We start from the raw sequence: 19,410 nt of genomic DNA on the forward strand, positions 1-19,410 counted from the left end.
CGGGCCTGGGACACACTTACAATAATACATTATATTTTGTTCTAACTAAAAACGCATCTTTTCCAATATACCTTGAATAAAGAAAGTAGCACCATAGTAGTAGTTAAATGGCACAGGGAGAAGACCTTGGTGTCTGTTGAAGACGTTGGTGGTCTGCAGTAGACTTTGTCTGTCGGTAGTAGACTGGATTTGCTGGTAGATAGTCTCTAACCTCTTAGTGTTCCAGTAAAATTTGACCGAAAAACACCTATCCAGGTATACCCAAGGTAAATTGGAAGCTGTACTTGGAGTGAATACATGGTCTTGGTCTCTTTTGAAAGGTAACACTCTGATGCTTCTTTCCCTCAATAGTCAGAATCACTTTAAGTGCTGCTGACACTGAGTTATATACGTTTGAACACACAAAAGTATAAGGTTTTTATTTCCGCCTGAACATTTCTTTGCAAATAGATGCCTGTAGATGACTATAAATGGGACTTATGGACTGGGAAACACAATGGGACCATAGCCTGAAGCCTTTTCTAGTGTACGTAAAAAAGCAGATAACAATATCACAGAAAATGAATATTTTACACGTTTTTCTAATGAAATGTCTCGGCGTTTTTCCATTTTGAGACTGAAAATATTCATGATATATATACTATATACCTATTAAAAAGGCTTATCGTCTTGCAAACTTATAGAGGTACTATTCATATTTACTACCAGTATTGCTGACACAGAGAAAATGAAGTATAAATGCATTTTCATGCTAATTCAATGCCAAACTGAGGCTCTGTGAGCAGCTGTCTCTTCTCATCAAATTGAAGGCTGTTGGGATTACCTGCCCCCCTTCCTGGTGTTCATTTTTTAGGCAATTTCATTGGCTGTACGAAACGCCTGTCATCTGAGCCGTACAACGTGACAGGCTTGATCCACGTAAGGAGACAGAGGTTGACCCTGTTCTTCAGTGTCGCTTCTGGTTGGGTAATGTAGCTTGTCAGTCAGGACATGAAGCTGCTATTGGTGACGTTTCATTGTAAAGGTTGGATTTCGGCGGTCATTTTGATACCGAGTTTTCGTCTGTGCTCTCATGCAAACTTGCTTTTCTTCTAAAAACAAAAATATGTTCTTTCATATCTTCCAGCTGATATGAGATGATGCAACGCCAGTTATAGATATTTATGGATGTAATCACGTGTTTTGGACTAAATCTTTTATGGGATTTTTTTTTTATTGGACCTTTACGACGTAACAACACCGTTGTTGTTGGAATGTTATGGATTTATGGATCAATATGAGGCATCATCGGTGAGTTGCCTGTTATCGTTTGTTTGTTGTTGTCTGACAACAGTCTCGTTTGTAGCTGCTGTGGTGGTCTGATCTTGAAACAGGTTGCATGGCTGGAATCACAAGAATCCAGAAACATGTGGCACTCGTACCGAACTCTAAATAGAGGCACAGTGAACAATAGAATGTACAGTAAAGGACGCCCGCGGGATGGCAGCACGTTAAGAGGCTAAATTAGATCAAATAAGTTATAATGTTTTTATTTATATTTGGCATCAATCATTCTCATAAATCTATAATTAAAATCAGGGGATTTATTACATTTTAAGGAGCCGTTACATAATCAGTTATCAACCTATCTTTTATTACACACCTTATGCATACAACTTGCCAACTGATCTCTGACATGGATTCTTCAGCACCGCTGTAAAAACTATTGTCATGGCAACGTCAAGATAGCCAATCAGACTGGCAAACCTTTACCTTACATGTCTTTCCTAATATTGCCTGCCAGCCAACCTTTTCATGTTATGAGTGTATGAGGATATCTTCCCATAATTCATATTTAACAGAACATAAACAACCTAATATCATGATTTCATGGAAAGCTTTTCATGCGAGACCAGACAGTCTCTCACTGAGCTCCCACAGCTTCTTTGCTGCAGCGTCATCCTTGGCTTTAGCATAGACTTCTCTCACAGTGCAGTTGGAGAAGTAGCGTCCGTTGAGAGGTTCGATCCCCTCCTCGACAGCACAGTGCAGAGTGGTCTGGGCTCCCTGAACGGTGTCTTTGAAGAAAAATGCAGTCACAGGCTTCAGGAGTATTTGCATTATTGAGGCAGTGTTCCTAGCCAGCTCTGTGTTGATTGCTCCTGTAAAAACATGCAGTAATGAAGTTTAGTTGCCTGATCTTTAGCCGTTATTGCAAAAATAACGATTCATTTTATTTTCATGTTGTTTAGACCAGCGGTCCCAACCACCAGGCCTTGGGTACTGGGCCACACAGAAAGACTGAATTAAAAAATTACCATCTGTGCGTCTCGACATTACCCGAAGAATTTACAAGAAAGCAAAAGAAAATTAAAAAAACAGACGTCTTTGGAGAGCTTCTTTGGAAAGGGAAAAACGACTTCCAAGAAAAAGAATGCTGCATTTAAAAGACAAAATCAGGATTCCTACTTAAAATACAGGTTTATCACGACAGGTGATTCTCACATGCCCGCTCTGCACAATATGTGGGGATAATTCAGCGTAATGGTGAGTTCTATGTACTTCATATTTGTTTTTATGCCGGCCATTTTATTTTATTTTGTCATATCGACACCACACACTTTGAAGGCTGGTCCGTGAAAATACTGTCTGACACCAAACCAGTCCGTGGTGCAAAAAAGGTTGGGGACCGCTGGTTTAGGAAAAGCCCCAAATACACTAATATGGTCACCTTTATCGCCATGATCAGTAGGCAATTTTAGGGGAGGGATGTCATCCCCTTTCGCATCAAAATGAGCAACATGCATCCCTCTTGTTAACCAGCCATCCCCTCTCTTCATCCGCTAGTAGCAGAGAGAGTGCACCCGCAGAGGGGTTGCTTGGTTGAACATGTTAGTCTTGTCTGCCTGACTCATTGATCCTTTTTCTGACTGAGGTTAGTGCAAGTTAGAATCTATGGCCCCAACCATGCCTCAGAAACATCCATCCCCCCTGCTAAAACCTAAGAAATTGTATTCAGGCTATGCTAGACTGGAACAACATGTACACCTCTATGTAATAACTGCTAACCAGGTGGAACCAGTGTACTAAAATGCCCTGTTTAAAGAGCTTATTTCCCATTTATTTGCATGAGTTGAATGGTAATACACTGTGTTGACTGACCCGGATGGAGGCAGTAGCAGGTGACCTTGGTTCCCTGCAGTCTCTTGGCCAGCTCATGGGTGAAGAGCACGTTGCACAGCTTGCTATCGGAGTAGATCTGCAAAGTCTCCATGACAGAGGTCCCCAGTCCCAGAGCTTTGTGGGTGTTCAGGCAGTCAAAATCTATTTTCCCAAAGTTATGTGCCATAGACGACAGGATGACCACTCTGCTAGGCTCACACTCCTTCAGCCGGTCCAGCAACAGGTTGGTTAATAGGAAGTGACCAATGTGGTTGACGCCAAACATCATCCCCAGTCCGTCCTCTGTTCGACCCTGAAGGAAAATACCTGAAGCAAAGACATGGAGAAAGCTTAATCCTGTTTCCAGACAATGGCAACACCAAACCAAGCAAGGCTTTAAACTATCTAATATCTAATATCTGTGGTATATTCAAGGAATCAGTATTCCTTGAATATGCAAACAGTATGGAGGCACAAGAAGAGTCACATGACCTTAACTGCAGAGAACTTTCATGTCTTATATATCTTGCATTACCTTTAGCTGTGTTCGCTGTGACCCATTTCTGTTCAGAAGAGTAAACACAACCTGCCCTCCTCCAGACATGAAAGAACTAAGACCACTTTGTGAATTTTCCTGTACAGAAAATGTATTCAACACTTCACAGTATCCAAGCTCTCAAATTACAGCAGCAATTACCTGCAAGCTCAGTTAAAGGATCATTTTAGCTTACATTTGAAGCGTTGGCTTAATTTCTATCAGTAAGATACCATTGCACATATTTATAACGAATAAATGAAATATGGAAACGTTGCCAAACAGAGTTTGATAGGTCAAGAAACACAAATGGTGATGATATCAGACAGGTTGTAAACAAGCCAATAGTTTGGCTAAATGATCTGAACCACTTCACATCGAAGTAAAACTGAAAGTGAATACCCCCAAAATGTCTGAAACAACTCCTTACTGCACAGACAAATAATGACCAAGCTGCAACCAAAAGTGCAATAGATTATACATATTTGTATTGCATTCCAGTTCCAGACAGCATTAAAGTGTTCAGCACAGAAGTTTGTGAATCAACGTCCAGCTGTCTGTATGTTTGAAGTAAAAGTAAACTTGGTACAACAAGTGTTAAAGTAGTCACACCCATTCCAATGTGTACATATTCAATTCATGTTTCATATCTTTCATATTTTTATACTCTGGACGCTAGTAATGTGTGACGTTCAACGTATCAAAGTGATCTTCCCTTTCCTTTGTCAGAGACAAAGCTGGAACATTTACAATTGCTGCACACATCATACCATGCTGAATTGTCCTTCATTATTAGGAATAATCTAAATATATTTCTTTGCATTTGTTTTAAAAATCTAACTTTTAATGAGCTTTCCCTGACAGCTAAGGACACAAAACTCTAAACAACAGTTGTGATGGTGTGCAGCTTCATGACATGATCTAACCTGCATTGTTGATGAGGATGTCCAGTCTGGGTTCAGACTTCAGGAAGGTTTCAGCAAAGCTACGGACAGACTTGAGACTCCCCAGATCCAACGGCATGAACACCACCTGGTTACTGCCACTCTCCTGTGGGAGAAATCAAGCCGTATTTCCACTGAATTAGAACATAAAGATGCCCTGGGACATTTTGGAATACACTTGTTATCATCATCATCTTTTGGGGAAGTTTTTTTCCTGATCCGATGTGAGGTCCCGGGACAGGGATGTTATGTGTACAAATTGTAAAGCCCTCCGAGGCAAACTTGTATTTGTGATGTTGGGCTATATAAAATTAACTGAATTGAATTGGAATCTCCACCGAGAGGATCATGCGGTTGGTCGTGTGTGTGTGTGTGTGTGTCTGTGTGTGTGTGTGTGGAACCATCAGTGAGTGAGTGAGCTCCTCTGTGTCTGTCCACAGCTAATCTCCTTTTCTACTGCAGCAAACCACAAGTTCCACAAGGCATTCAGGACAGCGAGCCTTCTCTTGGTGGAACAAACAGAGCATGGTAGATTTCTACTCACCTTCTTGACTTCCTCAAGGGCAGCCTCTCCTCTCTGCTTGCTGCGGCAGGCCAGAATCACTCTGGCTCCTCTTTTGGCCAGATCTATGGCTGTCGTTTTCCCGATGCCTGTGTTGCTGCCTGGAGAAAAAAAGGGAGACAGGTGATCCATGTTTTCATTATAAGTACAACACACAGATGTGACTTCTTTCAATTGATGTGCTTGCATTTGGAATATACTTAATCCTGGTGCAAGGATTGTCCTTTTTTCATGATAAAAGTTATGTTCATTTAAATTAATCATGCAACTAATAGCTCCACCTGATGGTGAAATGCCATCAGATTGTATGAGATCCCTCAGACTTCATGTCGAATAAATGCGGTTGGAATCGCACAATGAGTTTAAGAGTTATAAGATATGATAAGATAATCCTTTATTAATCCCTCAGTGGGGAAATTACAGGATTACAGCAGCACTGCTCACAAGTGAATAAAGAATAATAAGAATAATAAAATAAAATCAAGTAATATAAATAAATATAAATAAGCAGTAAAACAGTAGAATATTAATATACAGACTGGATAGAAAAGTATATATAAAAAGTACTTAAACGTATTGCACGTAATATTGCACCAGGTGAATGATAAAGTGACAAAGTGACCAAGTTCAGATCAAGTGTTCGATTGTCAAAGTGGTTTACTGGGAGCTCAGCTGGTTGTGCAGCCTGACCGCAGCGGGAAGAAAAGACTTATATGGCGGTTAATGCAATGTAGGACACGCCCACAAGAACAAGACCACCAATTACAGGACAAGTGTGTGGCATGTCCAAAAATCACTTTAAAAATCACTCTCCTGCCACTCTATCGCTCAGTCCCCTCAACCAGTAAAACCTGTTAGTCACACCCACCTCATCAGATCACTCTCACCTGCACCTACTCCCTTTGGTGTATAAGCCACCAGACAATTTAAACAACCCGGTTCAAAGTATTACTTTATTAACGACATTAACAATCCGATTCATAGTATTACTTTATTAACGACATTAACAATCCGGTTCATAGGATTACTTTATTAACGACATTAACAACCCGGTTCATAGTATTACGTTATTAACGACATTAACAACCTGGTTCATAGTATTTATTAACGAGGTTGGAATAGAATTGAAAGAAGAATATAAAAGTGAAAGCAAGGTATTTTTCACAGACCATTCAAAGCTACTAAACTGTCTCATTGCTGAATTAAATACGTTCTCACACTAACAATGTCTCATATCCCTTTATGTTGTTATGGTTTATATGCATATCATAAGAATATGCAGACAACAGTTTATGAAAGGCCACACACCTCAGTGTGACCTAGAAGTGTTGACTTGATGGTGTTTTACTGTAATGTGACACAATAGTTAATTCAAAAGACGTCCAGTTTAACACTTTCATCAAAGCTTCTGTAGCTGAAGTGAAATAAAAGCCGAATGGCTCCTTCAGCGTAGGAAACACTGGACCTGCCTTTACGAAAGGAAAGGAGATAATGCCGCCCCACAATTCCTTGCGGCGGCAACATTTAAAGTGACGCACCATTCTAGAAAATAAGCCAGTGGATCTGACTGCTGCCACCCTGAGCACCAGCAGCAGCCCATAAAGAGCCTTTACTTACCGGTCACAATCACAGTTTTCCCATGCAGCTTTGTTTGACTCGTGCAGCGCCGTCCTTTCACCACCACATGACGGAACATGTAAGCAACTGCTACGAGTACAACACCCACGACCAGAAGGGTAGACATTGTTAAGTCCGGAGTCTCACGCCAGGCTGGCTGCCTGGTGAAAGTGCGAGTGATTTATACATCGAGACAAACTTCCTCAAACAATCACACCCATTTCCTGCCTGGGCGGGACAATGTGCTGCTCTCTGTAATCAGGCGATACACATGTTTGTATGTTTTTATATTTTTCTCTTTCTTATTATAGTGTGTTTGTATTTCCTAAACTGTTGACTGGGAGAATTCTGCACACTAATTCCAATGTGTCTGGGCTGTTGGTGTATGCACAAATGGCAAATAAAAAACCTTGAACCTTATTTGAGCAGGTTAGGATAAGGTATTTCAACTTTTCTCTACATAAAGGAAAGCTCAAAATGCAATCAAGTAATACAGCCCATGTTGTGGTTAGCCATCATGGACATGAGCAAAAATACGTTGTGTACAGTAAATCAAAACGTCTTGCAAAAGACTTCACCTCCTCTTCCTCCCAGCAGCACCACCTGCAGTTGCAGACCAGCAAATGCAAACATAGAGCTGCTATTTTTGCTGCTTCTTAATGTTATTGCATATTTAATTATTTGATATGCATCTATGTGACTCTATTCGATTGTAGGATCTTTGATGGCATGCTGAGCAGACCGGGGGATATCCATATCAATATAGTATGAAATCTAATCAGTAAAAAAGTCGTACTAGTCAATAGTTTGATTTACTCTCACTGCTCTCCTCAACCTTGTTTTCAGTCCAAAAAAAAAGCACACAGACACATTTAGCTCCATGGTGACCATTGAGGAGCATTCAGCAAAAACTGTAGTAGACCAAAACGGGGCTAAAAGGAGAGCAAATGATGGACTTGATGATGGACAAAAAATGACAAATAAATACTAATGTTGACCTGTGTCTGCTGGATGTGTAAATAGGAGACTGTTTGCACGGTGGAACCGTGGACGTTCTAGTAATGTTCCCAAAAGTTCGGTCCTCGTGATGGCCCCCGCCAGCCACTTCTTCCTTAGCAGTTTCTCAACTGGTTTAAAATAAAACTGGAGACGTTTTGGTCTTTTTATTAGAAGGCTACAGCCAGTCACGCAGCCGCTCTTTGGCATGTTGATATTACATAGAAAATGATCAACATCATTTTGTATTGGTTATCAGGGAAGCCACAATTTATTTGAAGTATATTTTAATTCACTTCACAGGTCAATTTGAAATTAATGTACATGCAGGTGGTGTTTATATCCCAAGATGTACTGATCTAGCATGTTTTCCAGGATTCTATTTGCATAATTTACTATTTCAATCAATACACTATTTATGTTTTTGTATGACTTCCGCCACCAGGTTGTGCCTTTGAGTAGGTTTAGAGAGTTTTGCATTGAGCAAGAGCACACATCTGGGAATTTGGTACAGCCAGTTTACATCCACTAGATCACTGGTGTCAAACTCAAAGCCCGCGGGCCGAATCCGGCCCGCCGCGTCATTTTATGTGGCCCGCGACGGCTTCGCGGACCCGTTTTCAGTGAATCGCGGACCTTTGCATGGGCATTTATTTTTAAGTGGATTTTGTATGTGCTTTTATTTTGAAGGAGATTTTTTTATGCAGCGGAGTGCCATCTATTCACACTCCGCAATGCTGCGTTGACAACACGCTTTACTTGCGTGAGTTTACACGTTGTGGACTATTTGTGATAGTTAAGCTTCATTACCGACTTTTTTATTCCATGTTTGTGCATGAAAACCCTGAGTCTGTTAAAAAAGGCTGAAGTTATACAAATATTATGTGTGTTGCAGGGCTCTCAAGTTTTTAAGACAGGTAAGAGTGACATATCCTGTCTTCCAAACATCTTCACTGTAACAGTACGTTGTGTTTGACATATTACAATATTTATGTAAGACCCGTACAGTAAAGATGTTTGGATGTGGTCAGAAATGTTCTGAACACATTCATATCAGTTAGTATTTTGAAAACCGGATGTTGGGTCCCGTGACTCCTTCCGCCCGTTTGAATATTTTTCACGTCAGATTCTGCACTTGATGTGACCACAGAGATCCGAGTGTCTGCTGATGATCGCAGTGGTTTACTGCACTAGATGGAGTTCATCACACACTTTGGGCTGCATTCACAAACAACCCGACTCAGAGAAGACCGGAGCCGGCGCGAAGGAGGCTGTTACCGCCGGCGACGCCAAGCGTCTGAAGACCGAGCCCCGGTGCAAGCGGTCTGAAGACTGGCCTAACAACGGCGGACAAACGGTCTTCGCCTCCCGGTGCGGCCAACTCTCGGGCTCCCGGTGCGGCCGGCGCCCGGCCCGGGCCGGCCAGCTTTCACTGGCCGGCTGTCACTGGCCTCACCCCGCCCCTCTTCTTTTTTCTCCGCAGAGTTTAAAAATTAAAATATGCTTAAATAAAGCAAGAAAACAATAACACAAACACACGATTATAAACGCATTTGTAATACGTCAAACACAAACATAAAAACAAAAATACGTGTATAATCACCATATGTGTATAATCAACCTATACGTGTATAATCAACGTATGTGTAATACGTCAAACACAAACATAATCAGGGAGGAGATACGTTTCTGATCAAACGTAATTGGGAAAGCGTATTAGTTCTGGGGGAACGTCATTTTTAGGCGACAGGGTTGGCTCGAAAGATCCACCACCTGAACATGGACGGCCTCTTCACACATCCACACATGCTGACATCATCACATCAGAGCTTCTTTTTAACTTCTGTACTGTGTTGTATTTCACAGGAAAATTGAATATATGATTTAAATCAATCCTTTGCATTTGATTGGACTGCTCAAAAGAGGGCGGGCTAAAAGTTTAGTGCCATGCTGAGCTACAGAGGGCTGTTGGCTCCACACACACCTCTCTCAGCTGTTGCTAGATTAAGAGGACAACAAGGGAGAGAAAGGGACACTTTGATGATTTTCAGCCGGCTCTGTGTCACTAGACGCAGAACATTTACACAGAAGGAGCAAGAAATACAATTGACCAACTAAGTCTTAAGCCCACTGGAGTCCCTTCGTGGCGCCGGAACATCCCGATCAATACACTCATGTGCCAGCTCCACCTATTATGTTAACGTTGGGCCACTCGTGGAAATCAATGTGATACTTGAACAAAAAAACTTGATATGTTTGAAATGTTTTTGTGCCCTGAAATCCATGGCTGTCAATATAGGCGCACTCTAAAGCAAGATTTACGCTGTTACGGTGTGCAAGAGTTCCCAGGACCAACGTTTCAGGGCGCAACAGCTGCATCCACAGATAAAAATAGTTAAACTTTTGGAATGCGCCGCATGTCATGTGACATGCAACAACCAATTACAGCTGGCAGATATCTTTTATTTCTGTAAATTTCAGTCTACAGTGAATATAGGGAGGAGAAGGTGATCATTTTTAGTGCAGGATGACCCGGAGCTTTACCAGCTGTCCCACAGACTATTGGACGTACTCTGACTTATGGAAGGTCAACCAAACTATATATTCCTTTTATTTCAGACTCATAGGTCCATACAGCAAAAAACACAAATACAACAACAATATATAAAATACAGTACGAGGACACAGGTAGAATCATTGCAGTTCAAAAATCACTCGTGGTTAAAAACATACAACTGACTCCGACAAACCGAGCAGTAACGGTACAGTTATGGGTGTAAGGTATATTCATCTTTCTTTAGCTTAGTCAGTGAAGCTCACTGCTAAAGGACCACAACTTTATCTTCATCGTCATTTCAGCGTGCAGATTTGGGTTGCTAAATAACAGCAGGTGCAACAGGAGCACAACACCCCACTTTGGATAAAAGGATGGCATTTGGTCAGCGATGAGAGACAAACGTTACAGTAGAGAAATGGCAGAAATTACATCACAATTCATAATTATTCTGGAAAGTAAACAATAGTGTTTTTTTAATGATTAGGACATAGGCTATTTGCATGAGACTAAAGTGCTTGAGTGCATAAAAAAGCATCAAAATAGAGATAGAGAATATTGAGAATAAATTGGTAAAGTCCCATCGTTTACATTGTCTTTACCTGCACCACTCTGCTGATTCCACATCACATCCACATCTATCGTCGGCCTCCGGGTCTGACGCCACACTTACTCATAGAACTGGAGTTATGTCCAGTAACTAGTTTTACTGTCATATCAGTCTATAAAAAAGAAATTTGAATAACTTTTTATTTATTTATTTGAAATAGAGTTCTCATTTTGTGCATGAGACATGAATACTGAGATAATATATAACTTAGAAGGTGCATATGTATTGCTGTGTATGTGTGTGTGTGTGTGTGTGTGTGTGTGTGTGTGTGTGTGTGTGTGTGTGTGTGTGTCCACACCTCATATTTAAATACACTTGCCACTTTATCCTTACACTTTTTGCACATAACACTTATATTCCATGCACTTTATTTTAACATAAATGGCAATAAATGGTTCTGATTCTAATAACATAGAAGGTGCATATTTGTGTGTGTGTGTGTGTGTGTGTGTGTGTGTGTGTGTGTGTGTGTGTGTGTGTGTGTGTGTAAGTGTTTATGTGTTTAACCTTGTGCCGTTGCAGCCTTGACGGTGTTCTCAGGGCGTTTGCGCCGTTTACGACAGAAGTGATATGGAAACGCTACACGGTACGACCTCGTGAGACCGCCGTCTTGACTGTGACGTGTCGCGGCCCGGGGCGTTGCTTTAGACGTGATGAGAGCTTCATGTTAAACAGCCTTCAGGACGCACAGGGACGCATGACTGAAATAGGTGACTTTACTGCATTCTTAGTTACCGCGAGACTACAAACGACTCGACCGGCTGAGTATCGCGAGACTTGACCAGCTGTTTAGTCTGTTTTTTTAGACTGGTGCTCGTCTGTCTACACGTGGGGAAGAGAGACTGACTTTCTTCAGGGACACGTTTGAAAAACTATCAGTACATCGAGCTCGTCGTGGCGGCACTGAGGACCCTAGAACACTGTGAGTAAATGAAAGCACTCTGGAGGCGCCTGTAGCCGTGAAGCGGGGAGACCGTGCACGCCTGTAGCATCATGTCTGTCTGCATCATGGGCACACAGCGTGACTTAGTTCAAAAATCAACTCGCAGGGGTGCAACACATGCAATGTGTACAAAATCCCATTCGCTGACGTCTCCACTCATCCCTGCAAGCTGTCTGTGGTTCACCGGTTCATCGAGCGGGCGCAGTAATCCCATGTCATTGAACTACTAGCCTCCACATCTTTCTGTAATTCACCAGTCGGCACACTCGAGCTAGCTTCTCTCCCTGTTGTGTAACTTGGATTACCATACTTCATTTCCCCGTGCGGTCTCCCTGCACCAACGTCTTGAGCAGTAACAAACGCTCTCGGGGTTGGCAGTAGCACGAATGTGAGTTAGTTAGCTTATCGTTTTTCGCCGGGCCAGCTAAGTGAGCTAACGCGCAGGTCTGAGGCCCGCGCAGGACGGCAGCGCTCCAGGAGCGTCCTTAACCCCTGCGTCAGTCCGGGACGAGCCCTCACTGGAGGACTCTGTTGCGTTTGAAGCGTCACGCGTCGCCTTTTATTCGGTGGTCAGCATGCGAAACGAAACTCTAAAAGTGAGGCTTTCTTTAAATTGTCACCGGCTCATCAGTGTGCATGTGCGATGAGCTGCTTTGCCATTATTGGAGCGTGTTTTGGTCCACAGATGAGCACTGTGCGGGGGGCTAGCCTGCTAACTTCACACTTTGCACCGCGGCCTCCCGACCAGCCACGCTTCCTCCCGGTGGTGTAACGTCGGTTGCACCGCCACCTCTGCCGGGTTGCTGCGTCTCTTTACAGACAACGTTAAGCCAAACTCCCGCTGCACCGGTTTCGCTCCACACTTCCAATTCTACGGGCTAACCTGGTGTGCATGTTGGTGCTGGACAGAAGTTTTCCTGTGGACGTTAACGTTGTTTTCTGACAAGTTCGCCATTCAATTGAGGGCATATTAAATTACGGTTCCCGTGAATAGTTGCCATTGCTTGCTAACTTAGTGCACGCAGGTGCATGTATGAATACTACTGTGAATTATGAGTAAAAATGCCTCGAGTCTTGTTTGACGTAATGCTGCTCCCTGCGAGGAAGAGCTCTCACGTCGGGCTCTTTGCAACGTTACTTGCTCGCCAACTCGGTGAGCTCACCCCGTGAACTGTCTGTCGTGACGAAATGGTCGAAACGTGCGAAACGACGGGCTTTTAGTAGCAGAATAATTTGAACACGGCACACATTGAGCCGCGCGTGACGGTAGTCTCGTTGTGGGTTGTTAGCACGTAACGTTAGCTAACGCTAGCTGACATGTGTGCATTAAGTCATTGTGACCCTCGTGAACACGAGACGACCCCACAAGTCGAGGTGCAAATTGTCCGTGTCATGGGAGAGTGAAATGCAGCAGTGGGATTCTCGCCGGGCATTGGTTCGGTCAGCTACATTGAAGGATTAGCCTGTCGATGCGGCTAACATCAATGCTAGTTGGTTCAAAGTTGACCGGCAGTAGAGCCCCCGTACGGTCCCAGGCTGCATGTGACGCGCTCTCGGCTCCTGAAGGTCTACTGAAAGGGGACGATAACTGTGCAATTTACACGTCTGCGTTAATGTATATCACATGTCGCTCTTTGGGACTGTTTCCGGGTAACCCCGCACGTGTGCCAGCAGTGTGCAGGGATTCTAAAGGTCAAGTGGAGCAGGTGTACACTACGGTCTGCTCAGACGTCAGACTGGACTACTAAAGGGATGGGATGGAAGGTATACCAGAGCTGCTCCGTATCCACTGTGCAAGCTGCTTTGGTTGCCTTTGCTCAGCATGCTGTAAGGTCTGTGACATGTCAATAGAGCCCGACCACTCCCCTTTGTGAAGCCAAGGTCAGCATGAATCCTGACAGAAAGCACCAACGAGCACCGGTCTGACCCGTGGAGAGAGCTCACGATTAGTTTGCTTGCTGGACTGCTGTAGTAACCTTGTCCAAGGTGAACTGAGTGTGGGCCACCATTTCATAGGCACATACACACATGCAGGCTCATCAGTACCTTTCTGTTGTGCTTTAGGTGAACACACGCAACATCAGATTTCCGTTGCGGATTTTAATATAACATTGAATTGTGTTGTACTTTTAACATCGCAGATGATATTGGTCATTGCAAAACTGAACTGCTGACTCCTCAGTGTGGCATTACAGTGCACATAATGCACATACAACTCACCCGTGATCACATTATATTCGTGTAGCTCAGTCTATTTAATTAGACAGTCTATTTAATTTTTCTACTTGATAAAGATATTTGCATGCTTCAGTTATTAATAGTGTTCTTTATTTTAAGTGCCCTGAAAGTCCCATCTGAATTCAAATTGCCGGACATTTTTCAGCAATTTTGAGTGAATGTGATTAGAAATACAATAATGTTTTACGTCTTTGATGTGTGACCAGCGTCGGAAATACACGAGGGCAAAAGGCAAAACTGCCCCTAAAGAAATGTAATTTTGCCCCTGATATCACTAGGAGAGGGGCAAAAAATGCCCTCACAATTTCCTCTAATAATTATGATAATGTAATGAACTTAGAAATGTGCCGTCCGCGTTTAAATCAACCGCCTTGACTTCCTGTCTCTTGTAGCGCCGCGGCTCTCACAGCTGTTGCGCAACACGCCGCTGCTCAAAGACTTTAATAAAGCATCAAACTGGCTGCTGGTCCTCTAGCAGCGCTGGAAGCGGCCGTCATTCAGAAAACACTTCCTCACGTGACATCCACCTAGCTGTGTGGCTACGGATAATATTATGAACCCAGACACGAGGGCGTTTGACGTTAAGATGTTTTTGGGATTTCCACAACAAGTATAAAGCAGACAGAATGGTTATTTCCATGGTGGAAGGCGTGAATGAAAACTGAAAAGCCCCGCCCCCTATCCGGCGCATCCAGCTCGAATGATGACATGTTGGTCAGTTTGTCTGCTTGACAATCACATTTTGCTGCAATAAAAATGATTGAAGTGAGATGAAACTTGATCTTCTTAGATACAATATGTTGACGAAGTTTTCCTTTGGGGACAATTTGAGGTGGAAAAAAGGGAATAAATCGCAATACTCAATATATTGCAGTATAAAATAGAATCGTGGGACCTCTAGTGATTCCCACCCCTAGTAGGTACAACGTGATTAAGGTAACAAAAAATCAATAAATATAATTTTGAATTAGAAAAAAAGTTATAATTGTTAATGGTTGTTTTAAAAAATATAATGACAATGAATTACCACAAAGAAATAAGAATCAAATTGAATATGATTGTCTGATTTATGTTTTCTGTTTGTTCTTTTGTTAAAAAAATCTAAAAACACTTTAAATCTGTAGACTACTGCCTAATAGTCTTAGTGTTGCCATTTGATGACAATTGCTAATATACTGTATAAGTATATTTATTATTTTGTTTAAAAAAGTGCCCCCAATTTTTATTGAAATGCCCCTGGATTTCAGTTGGTGGGGGCAAAAATTGCCCCCTAAAAAAATATGTAAATTTCCTACCCAGTGTGTGACTAATGACCTAGTATAAATATACCTTTCTTCAAGGAAAACAAAGTATTTCAAGATTATTTTTAATGATTCATATTGTATTGCTTCGTGGATATTCTGTTATCTTACCCAATTGGTATTCGTGACAGTGGGGCCGGTCTATTAAATTATATGTTTATATACATTACAGATTGAAATTTTGATTCCTGTTAAAGTTGACCAATTTGTTGCTGCATAAAAAGTTTCAAACTTGAATTTTATTTCTGATCCGTTACTCAAAACCGTGAACTGAGCCGAACCATTACTTGTATGATCTGTTGCACCCTGAGTTGAAATAATAAATCAGCAATGAGGAAACTATTAATTGCATTTATTGTTGCTTGAAAGAAGCCCGATTTTATTTTTAATTTTTTTATTATATATACCAAAAAAGCCAATTCCCCAGGATTTATCTTCTGCTCCCGGGACCGAAAATGTCTTATTTTGGGAGAAATATACATTTCTAATATGTTTGAACTTATTCATTACATTTAGTTTTAGAAAGTAAGGAAAGAAGGATGTTGACTTGCACATAAAACATTTTCCCAGCCACTTCCACAGAGTGAGGCTTCTTGATGAGAAACACTGGTATACCAGTACATGGTATCATCTGATGCCCAAAGCTAGGGCTGGGCAGTATATCAATAGTATATCCATATCGTGACATGAGACTGAATGTTGCCTTCACTTTTGGGCATCGTAATATGGTGGATATGTTCCCTTCTTCCTGGTTTTAAAGGCTGCATTACAGTAATGTGATGTAATTTTCAGAACTTACCAGACTGTTCTGACTGTTCTGTTATCTGCCTTTACCCATTTGTTATTCGTTATTATTCCACATTATGTAAAAAAAAATCAAAATGGTGGTTTCACAAAATATTTACACAATGGTCAAACCTAGAATATTGTCGCAATACCAATATTAAGGTATTTAGTTACAAATATTGTGATCTTTGATTTGTGGCCATATTGCCCGTGGCTTTGCCAAAACCCAGATATTACTCTCGGGACTGAAAAATCTCTGATCAAGTGTCAATCTCTATTTGGAGACAGGACCCCCATTTTCAAACTCCTTCCTGTTGGTGCTTTATAGGGGGCTCTGATGCCAACGACCACCTTTTGTTGCTCCTTAACTGACAACCTGTGACACTAGTTCCTCATTCTATAGTAACTCTACAGCACACTTTAATGGAACTGAAATTATTAAATCAAATGTGCATATACCACATGTCAAATGTTTCCAGGTAAAGTCTTTAAGAAATGCACAACAAACTGGTTGGTAATATTATTCATTTAAAATTGTCCAGCAATTTTATACAGTTGTAGATGACAACATATTTGTCCTTTTATCACCCTGAGGATGGTAGTCTGTCTCACCTCTTTGGGAATGAGTCTTCATGGCTATGCATTATTCAAGGCGTGGGCCACAGCCTGGGCACAGTCGTGTGTTTGCAGTCTTTAGCCTAAATGTTGATAGGAGAGTCCCGTATTGCTTTACAGCAGCTCTTTCTATTGCTATTTAATGTGGCAATCCTCAGGATTTTTGGTTGATTTATAATTTCTATTTAAATGAAAACAATGCAATTTTGCTCAGTTAGCAGTCTGGAGTCTTGGGCATTTTCCAGAACTGGGCATATTTACATTTTTGTCTCCATACAATGAAGGAAAACCGTAATGTAGCATTTCTTCCCAGGAATGTCGCCACAGGCACTCAGTTTGTAATACTGCAAATATAGAAATATTGCCATACTTTCATCAGAGCGACATACGCTCAATCACCCTGGCGTTACCTCTTTGGCGATGGTGACTAAACCGACATTTATTTATATGAACAGTTGATTATGAAGAGCAGGTGGGAGTGCCAGCAGCCATAGAGGTCAAAAGTCCATATATATATTTTTGTGTGTGTGTGAGCAGCATGGCAGGATATGATTGAGTCACATCCAGATCATGTGATGCATTCCTCCTGGTGGAGGCAGCCTTGGCAAGGTTTGTTAAGGAAAGGCATTTGCACATGTCCTTTTTTTAACATGGACAGAGAGTCACCTCCTGTTTGGCGGCCCACCAAGAGTTGGGTATGCATAGGGCTGTTCCAATGTCTTCTGTTGGGGCCGGTTTCCGAGTACATGTTCTTCCTGCGTTTCATTCTTTGGGGATTTTCCACACAATATGATTTGGTCGTCAAAAGTAATGTAACAGCTTTAAATAAAATGAAACCCTCAGCTGGAGTTGATCATATGCAGAGACAAGATTTGACTCTGGTAAATTTTATTACGGGGCAATTATTTTGTTCATTGCGAAGATGAACAATAGAACAGTTGCTGTTTCTGAGGAATCTATCAGCTCCTTGGTTCAACCTTTTAGCCACGGCAACTTTCTTTGGTTTGTTAGTTGTTTTGCTAAAGCATTCTGCTGTGGCAGTCGTGCTGCAGACTGAACACAGCCTTAGACTGATTGTAGGAAGTACTGGCTGGGTTAGATTGTCACCACCTTTGCCGTCAGGGAGAGACAAATTTTTTTTATTGTTCGTGGCAGGGTCGCCATCGAGGCTCAATCCAGGCGTTTGTATTTTGTGGATTGCTGCATGTACAGTGGAGCGCATAAAATAAACAGGACCTTTTATGAGAGCAACATTTGGATACATTTTTTTAATAGATGACAGGAAAAGAGGGAATAGAGGACATGCAACAAAGTTTCCTGGTTTGACCAAAACTGGGGATGCCCTGAGTCCTGGTCAGCATCTTTACTCAAAGTCACAGGGAGCCCCGGAGCTGCAGTTCCAAACGGCATTTGAGTTCCAGTATTGTCGTCATGATGGAGGAGAGGGGTTATCGACTCCCAGTAGCCCAAGCAGGACCGCCGTGAGCGGAGGACTTGTTTGACTTCGGTAGTAGTTTGGGGTGCAATGGATCATAAAACTCAATGTTTGGATCAGATCAGGGTCCAGTATCGGATCAGCCCAAAAGAAAAAAGGGGAGGAAATGTAACTTTTAGATCCCTAATCACATTCTTTTTTGCCATTGACACTAATTGAACATTATCAATGATCCATATTAACAGATGCATATCAGTTTGTTGTTTGGTTATAAAAGCTGATCTGCAAGACTAAATATTGGCTGAGGAAAAAATGTATTTCCCACTGTGACGGTTAACGTTAAACTGTCCGTTCCTGTAGTAGCAGCATTGAGTCATGCCATTAAAGCAGTGTATTTCCTGTTGCGCACTCAGAGGCTTCTCCCCCAGAGGTTTTTCTTTTTCAAATAAAGTGTTTCACGAAGAGTCGACAAGTGCTGTTTTTACTCTCCGTATTGAAGGTGCACACGCCTCCTCTGTGTTCAGCGTCTCCTCCTCATCCCTCGGAGTATGCGAGTGTAAACGCACCACAAAGTCCCGTTTGCAGGCCCTCTCTTTCTCAACTGCGGCGTTCTGAGGCAGCAGTCTCCAGCTGCAGTCTGCGGAGGGTTTCCCCACATGGGTTGTGCTCTGACACAGGCAACGGTGACGAGCGCTCTGGCTAAGCTCATCTCCATTAAACGTCTCTGGAGGGATTTCCCAGCTGAGATGGACAGCAAAGCTTTCTAACATCTTTCAGTTTAATTCAATGCATTCATTGTTAAGGATTCTGTTATTCTACAGTATCGTTGTTTGTATACTTCTTCTTTTTTTATTTTTGAATGAGAAGTATTTTTCAAAAGGTTTGCTAGGTTTTAAGCATGTTTGTAATCCATATAAGTAAAAAATATCTGAATACCAATATTTGTGAATACCTTTCACAAATACTAAAATATTCAGGTCCTGCCCACGTGAAAGACTAAAGCTTCACTCTTAAATCAACGGGCAGATACAGACCAGTTTACCCAGATTTGCTATACATTTTATTCATTGTGAAATGTCCCTCACTAATACAAATGTGTGTCTTTCAGACGTAGCTGTTAGTGTCCTGAGGAA

The 19,410-nt window shown here is 41.9% G+C and overlaps 1 protein-coding gene across 1 annotated transcript in view; it reads right to left on the reverse strand.

Annotated features, from left to right (window-relative positions):
* LOC306742060 (retinol dehydrogenase 11-like) overlaps nucleotides 1-6,916 on the reverse strand; it is a gene marked incomplete at its 3' end in the record, with an annotated part of 40,889 nt that extends 33,973 nt beyond the window's left edge. Inside the window, exons 1-4 of the mRNA XM_079224399.1 lie at nucleotides 6,800-6,916; nucleotides 5,165-5,283; nucleotides 4,603-4,726; nucleotides 3,142-3,468 (exon numbers count right to left, since the gene is read on the reverse strand). Coding sequence (XP_079080525.1) covers nucleotides 3,142-3,468; nucleotides 4,603-4,726; nucleotides 5,165-5,283; nucleotides 6,800-6,878 — 649 coding nt within the window. The 5' untranslated portion in view covers nucleotides 6,879-6,916. The remainder of the gene's footprint in view (nucleotides 1-3,141; nucleotides 3,469-4,602; nucleotides 4,727-5,164; nucleotides 5,284-6,799) is intronic.
* Between the last annotated feature and the right edge of the window lie 12,494 nt (nucleotides 6,917-19,410).

Source organism: Taurulus bubalis (assembly GCF_910589615.1).
Source record: "Taurulus bubalis genome assembly, chromosome: 10".
NCBI lineage: Eukaryota > Metazoa > Chordata > Actinopteri > Perciformes > Cottidae > Taurulus > Taurulus bubalis.